The sequence below is a fragment of the Alexandromys fortis genome, unplaced genomic scaffold (genome assembly GCF_014885135.2).
Source record: "Alexandromys fortis isolate MF-2015 unplaced genomic scaffold, M_Fortis_MF-2015_v1.1 scaffold_17, whole genome shotgun sequence".
Classification (NCBI taxonomy): domain Eukaryota; kingdom Metazoa; phylum Chordata; class Mammalia; order Rodentia; family Cricetidae; genus Alexandromys; species Alexandromys fortis.
The window spans coordinates 18,717,006-18,735,509 of NW_026067896.1; the positions used below are offsets into that span (position 1 = coordinate 18,717,006).

Genomic DNA, 18,504 nt, shown 5'->3' on the forward strand with positions numbered 1-18,504 from the left:
CCCTTTCTCCAGAACCATTCTTTGAATAATATCTTTCCTTAGTGAATGCCTTTCAATCAATATACCAGAAAGCCACAGAGGCCAATGAAAAGGATCACTAAGCAGGGCAGCTGGGGTGCAGAATGACACCTGTGTGTGTTCCCTTCTCATGCCTCTTCTCCTTGGCTCTAGCTCTCAGCTTCTTCTCCGCATCTCACAGACTCTGATGTTTTCTTTCTCTGCTTTGATACTATTACATCCATGTAGATTTGACCAAACTCTGTTTTCCTTTTTTGATCTCAGTTCTCACTGCTGGGTATGTCACTTACAATGCTCATCTTAGTTAAGCCAATGTCACATGTTGGCTTCCATTGAGCTGTGACACTTAGGAGTATAGTGGGGTAAAGAAAGCAGCAGACATCATTAGCAAACTCATGTCTAAAAGATTAATAAACAAGTATTATGAACAACAACTTTGATAGTGTAGATGAAAGGGACCCGTTTACTTTATCAAACTCACACCAGAAGAAATAAAAAAATCTAAGAGGGTAGACCTACATAATAACCTTAAACTCAAAGCATGAAGACTAGATGGTTGAAGAATGGATTTTCCAAACATTTAGAAAATAAATTATATCAATTCTCTAGAGCCAAAAATAAAAACATACATTTTCTAACTCATTCTTTAAGACCAACATTATTGTAATACAGAATACAAAAAAGAAAACTATACACTAGTATTTCTTATAAATATAATCTCCAATGAAAATTAAAAAAATCAAATACAATAATATATATAAATAATTTACATCAAATTTGCAAAGCTATTCAACATTTGAAAGTCATTTAATGTAATAAATAATTTCAACAGGGTAAACACGAAAAAAATTTCATAATTATATGAGTAAATGCCAGAAAAGCAATTATAAAATCTAGTACCGCCGGGCGGTAGTGGCACACGCCTTTAATCCCAGAACTCGGGAGGCAGAGGCAGGCGGATCTCTGTGAGTTCGAGGCCAGTCTGGACTACAAGAGCTAGTTCCAGGACAGGAACCAAAAGCTACGGAGAAACCCTGTCTCGAAAAAAAAAACTAGTACCATTCATGATAAAAACTGAGAAAATTACAAAGGGGGAAGAGCACCCTCATCTTGATAAAGACTTGTGCACAAAAACCTACAGCTGACATCATACTCAATAGGAAGAAATATAAAACATTTCTACTAATACCAAAGACAAGGCGGAATATACTCTCTTGTCAATGCTACTAAATAGTATAGTGGGAGCCCTATCCAGAGCAATTAGACAAGGAAAGGGAAATAAAAGAATACAGATAGGGAGGAAAAAAATTGAGGTGGTTCCACAGTAAAGAAAAGAAACCAACCACTGGTGCTTTTTACTCACAGGTAAGCAACATATGTCTTAATCAATCTTTACAGGAGTTTCATAAAGGGGGAAGTTTTTATAGCCATATAGACTCAGTACAGTGCATACACAACTAGATATTATCTGTCCATACCTACCCCACGTGTGGTTTTCAGCATTTGAGGGATATTGCTTTCAGTGCCTTGCTGCTTAGGTCGAATCACCACATCTTACACACACCTACGTCATTCTGAGTCAGAGACAGGAATAGGTCATGGGGAAAAATGGGGAACATGGAAAAATTAGCTAGGCATGAACCTAGCTGAGCTTGTAGGAGTTAATTACATGGTATCCAAGGAAGACTGATTACAATGTTTTCCTTAAAGGTTAATTAATCCTAAATAGCTGACTATATTGTATATAAGCAGAATGAGTATATAGTTATAAATGAACTCAAAACACATGATTGATTTGGCTACAGGTTGGGTAAGAGTCTGGTTTGTAAGGGCAAGTTACAGGCAGCACTATTCAGAAAATTCATTACCATGGAAATAATCCACCATTTTCCATTAATAACATGATCATCTACGTAGAAAATGAAAAAAAATGCTGCTCAAAAATTCTTCCTGGGATTAATGAGGATAGAAAAAACATAAAAAGTCAAGATTTATGTACAAAAGTCAATTGCTTTCTTATATAACAGCGTAGAACAGCTGGACTTGAGTAAAACACTGATATTTACAATAGCACTATCCAAATAAAATGCTATAAGTTTAACCAAATGCATATAAGATATATATGAGGAAAGCTGATGAAAGATATGAAGTAAAAGCTGAATGAATGAACAAAATGTCCATCTTTGTATATATACTCATTGTTGTCAAATTATCAGTATATTACAACTATCTGCATATTCAATACATGTCTAAATTTCAGGAAATCATTTTGTGACTAATTCCAAAATTACTAAAAAGTTTGTATGGAAATGAAAAGACCCAGAATAATCAATGCATGTTTAGGATAAGAATAAAGGTAAAGAAACCAGCCCTAACTAGCTTTAAAGAGTAGTATAAAGCTATAGCTATCAAGACAGTATGGTATCGACAAAAGAACAAATATATTGATAAATGGACCTCAATCAATAGCCTAGAAATAAATTCGCACAGTCAATTGATTGTTTCAAAGAGTCAAAGACAATACAATGGAGTAAAGGAAATGTCTTTTCAATAAATGGTGCTAAAACAACTGAACACCCATGTGAAAAACCATATACAATCTTAACTTCATTTATGCAAATATGTTCCAAACAGAACAGACAGAGATGAGAAATGGAAAACTTCAAAACTCTAAGATAACACAAGAGACAATACAGACAACCTTAGGAACGAGACAGTGCTTCAGAAACAATACCAGTTTTACAATCCACGAAAAAGCTAACTTCGTAAGCTGAGATTCACTGGCATTTAGAGCAATAATATCAAGGCAAGAAGAAAAGCCAATGGGAGAAGATAATTGCAAAAGACATATCGGATAGATTGTTATTCAAAACATAAAAAATTCTTAAACCCCTACAATAAGAACACAAACAATAAAATTAAAACTTGGTCCAGAGACCTTAACCGAGTCCCACAAATGATCCACAGGGGCAAGGCTGCGAATCAAAGGATGCTTCAGGTCATTCTGGTGCCACCAGAGAGCTGCAAGTTAACATGACAAGATGCCATTGCACTTACTAGATATAGAAGACTGACAACTGCCAAAGCTGATGCACTTTCTGAGTAGCAAGACTCTGACTGGGTAGCATGCAAATTGACACCGGCCCCAGTACACACTTGCCAAATGATTAATCATTTATGTCCCTTGGTATTTACCCAAATTAAAATATCTGTTCTAAAGAATTTATTAACATATGTAAAGTATTTTTATGTATAATTTCCAAAATTTGGAACTACCCCTATTCCTTTCAGGGGCAAAATAAATAATCTCTGAAAGGGCCAAACAACACATTATTATCCAGTACTAAAAAGAAATGAGTTAGCAATCATGAAGAGATACAGAGGAAATAACATTTATATAATTCAGTGAAAAAAATCCTATATGGAAATATATAGAAAGGATAGATAACGTATTATCCTAATTACAGTCATCTTCCTACATCCACTAGTCCCCCCCCCCAACAGATAGAGACAGCAGACTTAAGGGACTTGACTATCCATGGATGTCAGCGTCCAGGTGGTTCTAGAACCAATTTCCCCAGGATGACTTGCATCTGATATACTATAAAAGTTAAGACTGAATAGGAACAGTGCAATCATTAGTGAAACTATTCTGTAAGAGGCTAGAATGGTAGAGAAACGTTTGTACATTTGTTGAAACTATAGAATGTACAAAACCTAGAGGTAATCCCACTGTGAATTATGGAGTTTTAGGTGCTAATGATGCATCAGGATAACCTCGCCAATTGTGGGCTATGTGACACTTTCCTGTGGGGTAGTGCCATGAAAGACTGTGGTGTGTTAGTGGGGGCAGAAAGGTATTGAGTTTCTGTGTTTCTACCTGAAGAGGCTGTAAGCATTTGCTAGGGTTTTGTTATTGCCATTTGTTTTGATTTTCTTTGTTTTTGAGTAGCTTTGTCATTTCACCATCTGTAATAAAACACTCCAAACTATGTGGCATTTAAACAACAGAACTTATACTTAAGTTAAGAACTTATACTTAAGTTAAATTCCTTATACTTAAGTGGAACATCAAGGCAGATTCCCTGTCTAGGAAAGGCGTGCTTTTTGACTTTTAGAGTGAACCTTCTGACTGTGTCACATGGTAGAAAGGCCAAAGTAGTTTTTGGGATCTCTCTCATAAAGACACTGAATCCCATACATTCACAAAAGCTCTTCTCTGAGAAAATAATATCCTAAAGGCCCTGTTTCCTAACAACCATCACATTATGGGTGTGGATTTTAACATAAAAACTGGGGTGGGGGTAACCACATTCAAACTCTGGTATACATGAAAAGGGAACTTGAACATAGAAATACTGCATCTTCCCACCTAATGTGAAAGTGTATGTGTGTGTGATTCAAACATGAGCCAAAAAAAAAAAAGCCACTATTGTATTCATGGGGTTTCTCTTGGAAGATTATGAAGAAATGTAGGCTTACATTTTTAAAAATGTTTTCTAATTGTTTTCCTGAGTTGTCTTTTTCCCTTCCATCCTTTCTTTTCTGAGATAGTTCTCAGTGTGATGCTTAAGTGAGTCTCACAGTCCTCAAGCAACCCCCCTACCTAGGCCTCCTGAATTACAGGAACTGCAGACATGCACCAGTACATAGTATAATGCATCTGTTTGTTTTTTCCTTGTGTACCTGTATAGTTAGAATTCAAAAAACTGTGAATAAATTAGTAACAGACAAACGGGAAAGGTGATTTAGGAAGTCTCATTTTATTTAAGGAATCTTCAAACTAGACCTCTTTATTTTTTATTTTTTGGTTTGTTTTTTTTTGTTTGTTTGTTTGTTTTGGTTTGTCTGTTTTTTTGAGATAAGAGTTTCTCCGTGCAGCCTAGGCTGCCCTGGAACTCTCTCTGTAGACCAGGCTGAACTTGAACTTACAGAGATCTGCCTGCCTCTGCCTCCAGAGTGCTGGGATTACAGGTTTACACTCCCACTACCTGACTAAACTGGACCTCTTTAGTCCAATCCCACACACTGAGAATGATGAACACCGCAAACCAAAATCTATTTTCACTTGGCCTTTTTATACATGTTTCTGCTCCACCGTTTTGAAAATTTCTCCTAGAAACTATTCAGGAAAAAGCATCCATCACTAAAGATCTGAGCAACACTGAGCTTGTCACCGACAATGCTGGAACATAGCTCTTCTGTCTGTGTCTTCTAATTTAGAGAACACAAGCTTCCAAACACTAGCCCACTGATTGGACAAAACCCACTAGAGTTATATTGGTATCTTTTGTGATATTTTTTCTCTTCCTCTTTTTTCCCCCTGGTGTGTGTGTGTGTGTGTGTGTGTGTGTGTGTGTGTGTGGTGTTGCAAAGTTGGAGGCTGGCAATTGATTTCTGATTTGCATAGATGACTAGCGAAGTATCCCTTAGAGTGCACTAGTGCTGCAGTTACAGATACATGCCACCGTACCTGGATGTCATGTGAGTACTGCATTCCAAACTCAGGACTCAGGTCCACATACGTGCACAGCAGACACTTTACCTACTGGGGCATCTATCCTGCCTGTGACACTCTTATTTTGTAGTTGCCATTGTTGCTTGCATTTTAGAGTTCTCATACTCTATAAACAAAATATTTTGTATATAATGCATATATACATGTATATATATATATTTGTGCACACAAGTATATAGAATATCAAACATGCTAAAAAGACTTAGATAATGCCTTCCAAATCAGAAAAGTTTATGCACCATTACCATAACCACTATCTGGACCAACACCTCATTTTAAGAAGGAAACTAATAATCTCCAAGCTCAGAGAGAAGAGAGATGTGTTGGCAAAACTCCAACTAGTAAGTTGGTTAGGGCTGAAAGTTGAGACTGTGAATAACTTTTCTGGATTGGTTTGCTCTCCACACCTCTTTTTTATTATTCTCCTGATGAAGTTGAACTGTCTTTCAAATGCCACGAGGTCAGGTAAAGAATAGAGATATATTTCAACATTATTTTCCTAGAAGTTTAATTTAGAAAGTTCTAACCTACCCAAGCAGAAGTAGAGGTTCAGCTTGCACTCCTCCCAGTCAGTTTTCTACTTCCAGGAAACTTGCTCTGCATCTCACAGGGACACCTCTACAGAGTGCTGCCCAGCAGAAATAAATCATGACCAGTATCAGCCCCAGGAGCTGCTGACAGAAACCCTAACAGACATCACTGCAGCCATATTATACATCATAAGAACAGTCAGCACAAGCCAGTTTCCAGAGACCATTAGCAGGAGGGAAGCCTGCCAACTGCGGCATTACTTAGAAGACATGTTTTGTATGTTCCTCAAAACGCACTGCCAAACTTCCCAGGAGTGCTGAGAGTTTTCAAACAGTTCAGTTTCTGGTGCAGAAACACTCAACTCAAGGCTATCCTCTGAGCTGGGAAAGCAAGATCTCTGTTCCCTAGGAAACACACGTCCTTTCTTGTGTTAGAGTACTCTCCTCTGATTCATGGGTACTCCTGGGCTTGGGCGCTGACAGCCAGGGACCTTTGTAAATCTGGACTTCTATTTCCAGTGGCCATTCTTTTCACAGGGCAAGGAAGGGAACACCAACCAAATTTGAACACTTAAAAGTCAGGATGAAAAGAAAGTAAGGGTCCCCATGTTTTATTTTTTTTTCAAATTCTCTCTTCTACTCCCAGAGTCTTAGCTGACTTCATAGGGGAAACATCTTGTACTGAACCTCACATGGGAAACAGGGAACTAGCAATGAGCCAAGGCCCTTGGAATTGAGTCAGGAACAAACCCATGTAATCAAAGTGTCATGGCTTTATTTTCCTGGATGGCAAAGCCTTTGAGGTATCATTTGTTCTTGCAGACTCTGTGTCATAATTCTTCTCCTCTTGGTAATTTTCTTGTTGCTTTGAAAATTACACTTGGGCAGAAAAGTATCTTAGGAATACACAATTGTTACTTAAGAGTGCTTTCCGATGCACTTAGTGTCATCTTATAAGTGTGAGCCAGCCTTGGAAAACTTCAGCTGCATGAGTTTCTATCATGAGAAAAGTTTGAGCACATTGTTCAGATAACCATTTACAGATAGGTCTAGAATCATAAAATTAGCTCTGTAGTGGCTGACACCGAAAATGGGGCATTCCCTGGATAATGCCGCAAGCTTTTTACACTTTTATTCCGCCAAACACGCTTGTTAATTAACCTATTCAGAATTTACTGGAAACACTCATTCCCTTAAGAGGGGTGTGGTGATTAGTATGTCAGAGACAAGATGTATCTTATTTTTTTTTTTTTTACCAGTACTCTTCTCAATAATCTCACAGTGGATTTAGATCAACTTGGACAAACCAGGATTTTGCATCAGCTGTTCTCATGGGTTGAGCGACTCCTCCCAAAGCTTCTCTAGGTACCGAGTTAGCGGCAGGATAGCAGTTTTCTAGTGGTGTTGGTGGAAGATCTGCCTATGCTTGGTATTATTGTAGCTTTCCTGGAGCTGGCACAATGCTCAGGCTACTGAAATGAGAATAATAATGCCACTCGCCATCTACAGCAAGCGCTGATCACGCAAGAGAGATTTTAGATTCTGCTGCTGTCTACTTACCGTCTATGGGATTTGGGATTATTTAGTGTCTGTTTCAACTTCCTTATACCTGCAATAGTTTCTTGCTATCAAGGCTGCAGATGGCATAAAACTGGTAGTGCTGAGTCGTAGACTATGGCTTCAAAAGCAATGATCAACTAGAGGAAGGAGGTAAGACAATGCTGAATCTGCAAGGAAGAAACTAAAAGTCTATAGCTTGCTTTTTTTAAAAAAAAAATTATCTGAACCATAATAGAATGGGCCATCCCAGTGTGACAGAAGCTTGAGAGAGTTTCTGGAAGCTTGAGGAGCAAGGAGCTTAATATGAAGACAATAAGACACAGATACTTAATCACTAGCTGTAATCTCAACAATGCGAGCATATGCTGCATATAAATCCAAAAAACGAAGCAGCCTAATGCACTTTGCCATGGCTGCATCCCATCTGGAGCTCCGGGTTCAGCGCACAAGCCAAGGCACTGTCTTATCAGAAGAAAACTTATACAACACAGCACAGCCTGGGAAAGAAATCACAACAGTGGAATGCGCTTACAGGAGGGAGGTAAGGAAGCTATGGATAACAAGACCAATAAAGCATACTTCTCATGTCCAAGCATTCAGTAGGCAGAGGCAGGAAGGTCATCACAAGCTTAAGGACCTTGACTACAAAGTGCTTCCCTAGCTACCCTGGGCTACAGAGTAAACCCCAAAGAAAGGCAGAGGCAGAAACAGACAGAGAGACAGAGACATTTGTATGTGTGTGCACTCGTGTGTTTGTGCACAGAGAGACTGCCCTCAAGCATATAAAGAGAAATGAAGTTGAATATATGCTAAGCTCTTATTATAAACAAAGTAGTCAGTGTTTTCATTTTGTGGGTGGGAATCCAAGAGCAGAAGAAGACTTAGTTACAGGCTTAAGATAGATTATTGGTGAGGGGGATGAAGCCAGCTCTCCCACCTCCATCCCCCGTAGTCCATCCCTAGTTCTTGGACAGATAGAGCTATTTATAAATTATTTCTAGTCTTACAGGATTATGGTCAGCATGTAGTTCCCTAGTTCCTCTAAAGCCGCGTATGTGCTTTAGCCAATTAAAGCTGAGCTTCCATCACACTTATTACTTCTGCAAGAAGGATTCCAGGTCTGTGTGCAAGTAGCCATAGACTCCTTCCACTGCTGATGTGTGGAGGTGATCTCTGAAGGACAAGTATGAACAGAACTTCCCTTGTGGCACTCGTAGACAACTGGCAGGTAGAGAAAAAGGAAAATGGCTGCTATTGTTTTGTTGAGCCATTGAGGTTTAGGTCTTCCTACTACGCCATTACACTTCCTTTTTTCAGACAGACATGAGAGTCAAAAACACATATTTAAAATCTTTGAAAATGTCTCTAAATAAGGAAATACTTATTTTTCTAAGATGAGAACCAAGAGCAACCTGCAGAAACTATATAGGCAGGCAAATTGTGTAACTTTCCAATCTGAGAAGTTGCTTCATGAGACCGTGGGCTCCCCAGTGACGACAGCAGTATTTAGGCCAGTGTAGATGCCATTTTGCATCAGCCTGACGAAACAGATGTTTTAAATAAGGAGTTTTTAATATCAAACACGTCTCAAACACCTCCAATATACTAGGCATCCCAGGCTAAGAGATTAAACCCAAACACACAGTCCCTAGCCTCAAGAGAATAACCCTCAAGTACAGAGCTAGATAACCTCTCTCTGTGTGTATTTTTTTAAAACAGTGTGATTAAAGGAAATTAGAGATAATGACATGGCCTGCATGAAGCAGACAGCAAGCCTGAACTCAAAAACCCATGTAGCTCTTGAAACCCTGCTGCTGTCTGAGTCGTATTATTATTTTTCAATTAGGAGCCCAAAGTACAGAGCTTGCGAGAGGGAGCAAACCCGAGAGAATTGCTGGGTTTCACAGAAGAACGTTGGTTTCAAGGAAGAACATTTTCCCCTCTCTCTAGCTGCCCCGCTTCAGTCTTGCACACCAAGCATATTATCCGGCTGACATCAGGGCTGTTCCAGCAAGGGGGACGACACTGACTCACAGCAATTGCTTCTGACCTTTTCCATACCCTCCTGCCCCCCTTCATGCCAGGAAAGGACCATTTGTAGAGTGATGGAGTTAGAAGTGTAGAGAAGCAATTACCTTTCTATAAAGGGGCTATTCAGTTGTGAAATCTGCCAAAAATCATTCTAAGATACCAGACGACTTCCCTAAAAGGGCTGGTGGGCCGGCCTACAGGAGTCTCACACTGGAAGAGGATGTGAAAACCATAAAGGAGATGAGTAATTCCAGGGCATGCCTTACAAAAGGCCTCTCCACCCAGAGCTAGCTTCGGGTCCTGCTTTCCCTGGATGGTAACAGTACTTAAAAGTTTGTTTAAAAAAAAAAAAAAAACTACCAAAAATTGAAGCCGTGAGAGATAAGCTGGCCTTTCACCAACTCATTGCATTTTAATGGAAAAACAGCTCAGAGCAGGATGAGTCTTAACGGTAATCACTGGGAAGCAGACATTTCCATTGCAGGATATTATTTCTGATGGCATTAGTGAGGAATAATACACGGGAGGGGGTGGGTTGTGCAGCCATTACCTAGACTGGGCGGAGGGCAGAATTCTGATTCCCACTGTTCCCCAACTCAGACCCTCTGGTTTGAACTTCGATTTCTCCAGACCTCCACCGGCCTTGAATTTTCTGAATCCTGCCTCCCTCTGACTTTCTATGAAATCGACACACAAGTCGTCCCAGTAACCTCAGACACTTCAGCATGGCCTGAGATTTTTCTGTAGAACACACAGAGAAGAAATTAGCTTTGACACATGTAAGAGCGGCAGGGGGCCCGGCAGCTCGTGCTGGTTTCCTATGCGCTCTTAAACCCCCCATCTATTTTCAAATATGTGATATTTTTACAGAGACAGCTGCCTCCCATGAGACCCAGGCGTGTGCCAAGCTATGTACACAAATACACTCTTCATAAACACAGATGTGAAAACGCCATGCTACCGCAGAAGTGAGGCACGAAGATTCGGCTGTTTAGTGGCCCCCACACCCAAAAGTTTCAAAAGTCAGAGAGAAGACTCTTCATTCTCTGTTTTAATCCACACTCTGTAGAGATGACCCCATTTTCTTAGCATCAATCTGACCTCTGCCCCGGTGACCTGAGTTGAGTTTTAATCTAGAGCCAAGGGGGACCAAGACAATTGTGCTGTCAGTTCCTCAGAGGGAGAGAGAGAGAGGCTGGGAATCCCTAAGTCCTCCCAGACTGGCAGGGTTGACACACCCACCTAGAACTAACCGGTCAGGGGCGCCTCCCTGGGTGATGACCCAGGCCTGAGACCCTTACCGTGCACACAGGAAGATGAGACAATTGCAGACACGTGAGAAACCTGGGGCCCCGGCGTATTTTTTTTTTTTTTTTTTTTTTTTCTGAGCCTAGTCGCCCATCTCCTTGTAAAGTGTGAGCAAGAAAGTTGTGCCCGGGCCATGGCGGCCGAGGCCGGGGAAGGGGGCGAAGGCCAGAGGAGGAAAGAGCCCCGATTACTTACGTTGTCCTTGGGACCGAGGTTTTGCAGGACCTCCTTGCCGGTGGCACTCCGGATCTCCACCCCAGCGGACTTGGGCGACTCGGGCGCGGGTTCCCTGCTCTCCTCCCGACCCTGACCCCGGCGCGCGTCTCCCTCCACCCCTGGCCGGCTCCCCGCGCCGCGGCCGCTGCCCTGGCTGCTCCGGGGAGTCTTGGCGCCGCGCTGTCCCACGCTCAAAGCATCGAAATCCAATGTCTTGCTCTCGAAGGCGCCCTCCACGTTGCAGAACATGCCTCCGTACTTTTGCCGTGGGACCTGATCTGTGGTGCCCGGCCGAGCCAAGTACACAGGCAGATCATCTTCGTGGGAGCTGTCCCAGCCCCTTCGACCCGAAGCCATGGTTCAAGCGAAAGCGGCTCACGGGCTTTCTTCTTCAGAGGCTGTAGAGAGCAGCGGCCGGCAGCGTGCACAGAGCCACAGTGGTGGGGCGGGAGGAGGCGCCTGAGCCTTCGCGCCAGAGGCGGCAGTGCTGCTCTGGTTCCTGCCTGTCCCCAACCAGCCAAGCTAGCTAGCCGAAGCCCCGGCTCCGATAGCCCCCGGGACCGCCCGCCTGCTCCAGTCGCACCTCCTAGGACACCCCACCCCCACTCCGCCGCCCTAATGCGGTCTCAGGTCCACATCCAAACTTGTCGCGCGCACACCCACCAACACGGACACACGCTCCCTGGTCACGCCGGCTTTTGGGACTTGATTCACACTCAGATACAATTCAGATGTCTTAGAAATAATCCAGGCTGAAAAACTCGGCTACATGGGCACACAAACTCTGTGCCTATTTGAACTCCTGTCTTAAACACACACACACACACACACACACACACACACACACACACACACACACATCTTTTTGATTCTTTTGTGGACACAAGAAAAATTGCCCAAGATGTTTGTATCTGGAAACTAATAACACAAACTTACCACAGACTTTTTCCCGGTCCTATCCGCAGTCCAGACTGCCTCATCCAATCTCAAAATTATACCAGGTCTCAGCCCCAGAACTGCCTCACAAACCTTCACCTTCACACAAGTTTCTGAACTGGATTACAGGTAAACCTTTCCCACAGGCGCACGCACAAATACGCAAACATATACAAGCCCGTGCCAGCGAGAGAGGGAAATCCTCTGACTCCACTGGCAATCACAAAATGTCTGTAATTATCTCACCTAAACCCACTTTGAACTCACCTACGCCATCCCAGACTTTGCTTTTTACCCAACTTTAATTTGCCTCAGAAGCAATTACATTGAATCGCAGACAAGCATACATTTCCAGATTTTATTTTGAAAAACGTTTGTAATTAATACCTTGTTCAACAAACAAACTCCAGGCTCATACCTCACACAGAGACTGAAGCCAGCAATCACCTCTCAGAATCCCTCATTTAGGCTCACACGCAAGCCTGGATTGAACTCAAAAACTGGACAGGTGAAGACTTTGCCTTCCGTTTTGGCTATATCGTTGCCACATGAAATAGAATCTGCCAACCACAGAATTCACAATGCACCTGTACACAGCCTAAACCTAGAATAGGAAGTGCCCCGATTTAATTGCTCCCCTCTCGTCCGTGCATTGTTTCCTCAGTTGAACACGAATTAAGTCCCTTTCTGCTCTTCACAGACTCCCAGAACAACAGTTATACAGACAGATGGGCCCTGTCCTCACCATGCCTGACAGTCATCCATCTAGGCCCAACATTTGGTGCTTTGCTTTACAGACCCAATTTTTCTTTAAATTTCCTCCCACCTCCCAAGCTCCACCAAGGCAGGCTTGCTATGTTGAGCTGACCTTTGTTTATGTTCTGCATAACACACAAAGTTTTGCTCCACGAGTCGCCTTTAAAATGACGGTATCAAGGGGGCATTTATGGAGTTTCTGTAACTGTTTCATATAGGCTCAGTGTGTGTGAGTACGTAGCAGCCTTTTTTTTTTTTTGTGGACACAGGAGATCTTCAAAGACATCAGCACTGGATTTGATGAACCAAAACACTAAGTCCCGACTTCAGAGTGGAACATAACTCTAGCAACTGTAGCACAAGAGGACCAATGGCAGGCCTATGGCCTTCACAGAGGATTGGGGCAATGAAAATTAGCCTGAATTAAAAGCAAAGGCAAGCATGTTAACATAAGGTATATACCTAGATTCCGAGAATAGAAGACACTTGCTAAGTACCCCGTGCACTATGAAAATAATGCATTGTTTCTTAAACATCCTCCAAGCACTGGATCCTGTTAAACAACTGCTTGTTACTGATGGACCCAGAGTTTCATATGAGAAACTGGCTACAGCACCGTCCCCCTCGGTGTTCAGACACTTGTTTCCTTGTGACTGACTTTCTTATTATTCTTAGTGCCTTCAAGTTGTAGAACCTTGCTTTGTGCACTGATACGGGGTGCCTCTTTGTGGAACACAAGTTTAGTGAAGGGAAACAAAGGGAGACAGGGAAGATGGCCATAGTGGCCTAAAGAATTCTATTAGGAATTCTCTGCACTAAGGGCATTCATTTCTTGCAACATGTTCACTAACCTTAATAGATACTGCAGGTCAAGTATCTTTATATTTTTTGAAAGCAAAGTTTCTCAAAATCCTAACTTGTAGCAAGTTATGCACCAAGAGAATAAAGTTTCCTTTGAGAGGGTGCATATTCTAACACAGGTGCACACTTGCACGAGCTCATGTGTTTTGCTGCGAGGCATGCACGACAGACTATGCCGCTGTGTAGGTGCACCCTCTTTTTGCAGCTCTGTTTTCTTGCTGCTATGTATGATGTGATGTGCATGCCAAATAACTATATTTGTTGTTCAAACACGACACTTCAAAGTCAACTGCTGTGTGCACACACGTGTGCTTAATTAAGAGAGCGAAGGCGCGTATTATTGAAAAGACTGAACTAAGAATGGCTGCTCTGACTTCAGTTCGGCAAGTATGTGGTCTTAGGCACGTGTCACGTTTCACTGGTTTGTATATTTATTTCTCCTACATGTCTGGCTCGCTCATCCCACAGGTTTATTGAAGGTGTCAGCCTTTGAGGAGTATGTCATGCTCAAAGTTTCATACGCATTGACTTCAGCCATAATAAACCCATGGGGTTATTATCACTTCCCTTTATATAAGCAGCAGGGATAGTGAGGCTCAGATCTGCTGTTTTCTTGTTCATAATATCAAAGCTAGTACTTCTAACTGGAGCTCAAGCATTCTACTGGCTGATTGTTCTGAAACACCACTCCATGGTGGACCAAAGCAATCAGAGTTGGAAAGGACAGAGGTCGGGTGTTAGACGACAAGCCGACCCTAAGTAACTACCTTGTTCTTGGGTGGAAGCTAGTTTCGAGGCAAGGACTCACACAAAGAAATATCCTCCCACTTAAATGATGTGCTATCCTCATCCTCCCACTTAGATGTGTTATCCTCAGGAACACATGGCATTTGTGGCATCACTCTTCTCAGTGAGAAGATAAACATGACAACCACACACAAGAAGAGCATTATGACTGCAGGCACTTAACCCGTCCTGCCCAGGAGGTAGTTACTCAAAACAACGCTCCAAATAGCGAACGCCTTCTCTAATTTGGGACTGAATAGAGCTTTCGACTTGTCACACCAGATCAAACGTACATTTCCTGCTGCCGCAGTAAATCCCATGCCACTTGGCAAAGGGATGACTGGTGATGAAAGTCCATAGCATATCCGATTATAACTTCAGAGACCTGTCTTCCGGAGGCATCTTCTATTACCCATAGGTCAGCAGAAGGCAAGGATGCATCAGCAGTCAGCAGTGGCATGCACCATGCAGTCTTTATAAGGCAACACTGAATACATTCTACTTAAAACACGTTGTACCATATTTTCATAAGAGAAACAAGCAAAAGAAAACAACAAGCATAAAATTTGACACTCACTAAGGTTGGAGTTGCATGTTCAAAAACCAAGGGTAAAAACCAGACTACCATAGAGTTTGCATTGTGTCAATAATCAACTTGTTTACTTTTTAGAGTTTATTGTATAATTATACACTTAATGCTCTAATACACTAAACTTAAGGACATAAAGGAACTGAAGAACACCTGAAGCACAAGCACAAGAGTCACAGGGTACAGCAAGGAGGTGGGATTAAAGAGCATATCGCCAAGCTATGGAAGGGCTGGTCTTGCAACTGAGATAAATCAGAAAATCAGATGTATTAAAGTTGGCTGTGGTCACAGGGATGATCTCCTCACTGTCTTGTCCATTCCTGAGACCAAAGTGTTCCGTGGCTTCCATCATACTCATTGTTTTTTACCTAAAAAATTGAGTGTCTGCCATACAGCGATTCTGTCTTGACATCACAGATGAAAAGCTTAGTATCACCAGTGGTCATTTGGCATTTTCTCTGGACAAGGTGCTGGAACCTGTAGACTATGGGATGAAGCTCTCATCAAGCTCCTCATCCTCCTCCTGGATGGAGAGGACCTGCTGCTAGTGTTGTTATGGCATCGGTGTCACCTTCCTGGTGCAGAAAGACCCTGGAATATTTCTTTGGGGCTGCTTGTTTTTATTTTGGGAGCTGGACACAGGATTGTGCTAATTATCTTAGGCTGGTCTTGAACTTGGGACACTCCTGCCTCAAACTCCTGAGTGCCTACACTTGTTTCCTGTAATACTTCTAAGCAACCAGGGGACCTTAGAGCCAAATCCTTCCTCTTTGGTGCTCAGAGTATAAATGTTCCCTGCTGTTTTGAAACTGTTTGTACAAACAACTCAAAAGAGATGCAGCCTCAGGGCTCATGGCTGACAATGAGGATGAAGAGTATGGTCCAGTTAACTGTGGCTGGCAGTGGGCAGCTCCAGGCGACAGCAGCAGCTGCAAGATTTTGACAATGAATCTAAATATTTCTAAATATAACCCATCATTTTCTGTTACAAAAATCTGAAACCAAATCATCTTTTCTGTGCTTCATGGACAAAGAAGTAAGAAATCTTTATTTTCAACTGGAAACACTAGATGTAAATGAGGCAGTATTTACAGAATGTTTGGCCTCTTTCTCATGTACAGTAGCACTAAAGACCAATTCCGGGTTTTTCCCACTGTCAGATACATAATTAATTCTGTGCCCAAGGTTTACACTGACCATGCTGCATATCTTTAACTTTGCCAAATTTTATGGAGGAAAATGATACAAACTATAATAATGTTTGGGATAGATAATGAAAGTCATCGCTCTCTTCCATATACATTTATTCACCTTATGAATTTTCCTATTATAAATATTTGCAGTATTCATGTAGGCAAAGACAGTAAGCAAACATAGAAACTACTGAGCTACTATCGAGTAAATTATTAGTATTACAGGTAGCTTTTAAGTTCTTTATGCATTTCTTTATTTTAAAACATATTCACGTAGGCAAAAGACTGAGAATACATATAAACTATTAATTTTTTAAAGTAAGTCAATAAGATTGTAGGTGATTTTCAGGTTTTTTCCCTATGCATTCCTATATTTTTAGATTTACTAACAAGTGTGAGTTACTTTAGTAATCATAAAGACTATTATTCTCAAATGTGCATCGCGGGTGGTGATTTAGCTAAAAATACATGTATTGAGCATGAAGGAAATTGCTTACAGAGAACTATTGATCTAAACTAGAATATCCTACTCTATTAAGAAGACATAGTACTGAAAATATGAAGTCAGAATACGATGAAATCGGTTTCCTTATCAGCTCCAAACCTCATTCGTGGTCCCTAGGCAGCTGGACAGCTGAGTGGGGGAAGGGCTGCTGTGCCGAGGATGTGAGATGAAGGCTTACAAACGTGCTCGAAGCAAGTCCTTTCCACCAGACGACTAGGTAATAAGGCATGACACATCCCCTCCAGGTGGGACACAGCTGGACTCTCCTTTCCAGTACTCTATGTTGAGCGTGTCTTCTTGACTTTATCATCCTCCAATGCTTTCAAAGCAGTGCGAGCGCAGAAACTCCTTTTGCCTTCAGTGGGAGGGAGGCAGATTCTTAAGGCAGTTGCGGACCACGATGATATTCACTACTCCAGCTCTTGTGTTCTTGTCTCTATGGTGCAGACTCACAGGTACAATTTAAACTCTGAAATAAAGATCTCCACACAAGAGCCAGACAATAAATTGAATTACAGGATGTAGCAGGAAATAAACAAAGCAAAACACAAACCTACCATCCAACCTGCCAGTTGGAGCGGTTTTCCATGTTCCCAAGCTTTCACAAAAATGAACTCATTGTGTTATTTTTTCCAATTATTATAAAAGCTATTCATGGTTTCAGTTCATTTGTAAATTAATCACATAAACTTGATAATATTATTATGACATCTTTACTTTATTTGTTTGACAGAACAATTTCTCTACTTTTTACTTTTCAAAGATAAAACAATAATAAACCCATTATTTATCTCTCCTCCTTTCAACTAAAGTTTTAAAACTATAGGAAGACAGATAGTAATTTAGTAAATAAACATACTCAACAGGTAGAGTTTATAAATTTTGACCTATTTGTATTTGTTTTTCAGTAATAAAACATGGTGTTGAAGTGCACTGTCGTCCTTTACCCCCTCTGCTACTCATAATGTTCTAACGTCATCCATTTGCTAAAGGAGTACCATTTTGTTGGGATTTTGAAGCCTGTTTTCCCTGTTGATGGAAGTGACTAAACTGTCTTTGAAATTTCCTGTTTCATGAAAATGTCTGCTGGATACTATGGGCCTGTAGGCCGAAGATGAATGCCCCAACGGTACAGAGGAACTTTGGGTGGCTGTCCAGGCAGCGAGATGTCTCTGTTATTTCTAGATTTTTCTTATTTCTTGTTTACTTAGGTAGTATTATATCCTTCTGGAGTCTTTGATGGAGTTGAAGAATGGATAGTTATAGTTTTCCTTAGTTATGATAAAAGATAAAATAGATATAAATATTGTAACTATAATTCTTACTTAATAACTGTTTTGTTATATGTAATTTTACTATGTTAAAGTTAAAGCTTTTCTTTTTTGTTTAAACAGAAAAAGGGGAAATGATGGAGGTGGGTCTTGTATCTTATCTGTTGCTTTCATTGGTTAACTAATAAAGAAAACTGCTTGGGCTAATAGGACAGAAAATTAGGTAGGCGGAGTAGACAGATCAGAATTCTGAGAGAAAGAAGCCGAGTCAGTCAGTTGCCATGATTCTCCCACTCCAGACAGACGCAGGTTAAGATCTTTCCTGGTAAGCCAGCTCATGGTGCTACACAGAATATGAGAAATGGGTTAGATCAATATGTAAGAGCTAGCCAATAAGAGGCTGGAACTAATGGGACAGGCAGTGTT

General features: G+C 41.3%; 1 protein-coding gene across 1 annotated transcript in view; it reads right to left on the reverse strand.

Annotated features, from left to right (window-relative positions):
• Dpysl3 (dihydropyrimidinase like 3) overlaps positions 1-11,707 on the reverse strand; it is a 113,533-nt gene extending 101,826 nt beyond the window's left edge. Inside the window, exon 1 of the mRNA XM_050162050.1 lies at positions 11,161-11,707. Within this exon, the coding sequence (XP_050018007.1) occupies positions 11,161-11,538 (378 nt within the window). The 5' untranslated portion in view covers positions 11,539-11,707. The remainder of the gene's footprint in view (positions 1-11,160) is intronic.
• Between the last annotated feature and the right edge of the window lie 6,797 nt (positions 11,708-18,504).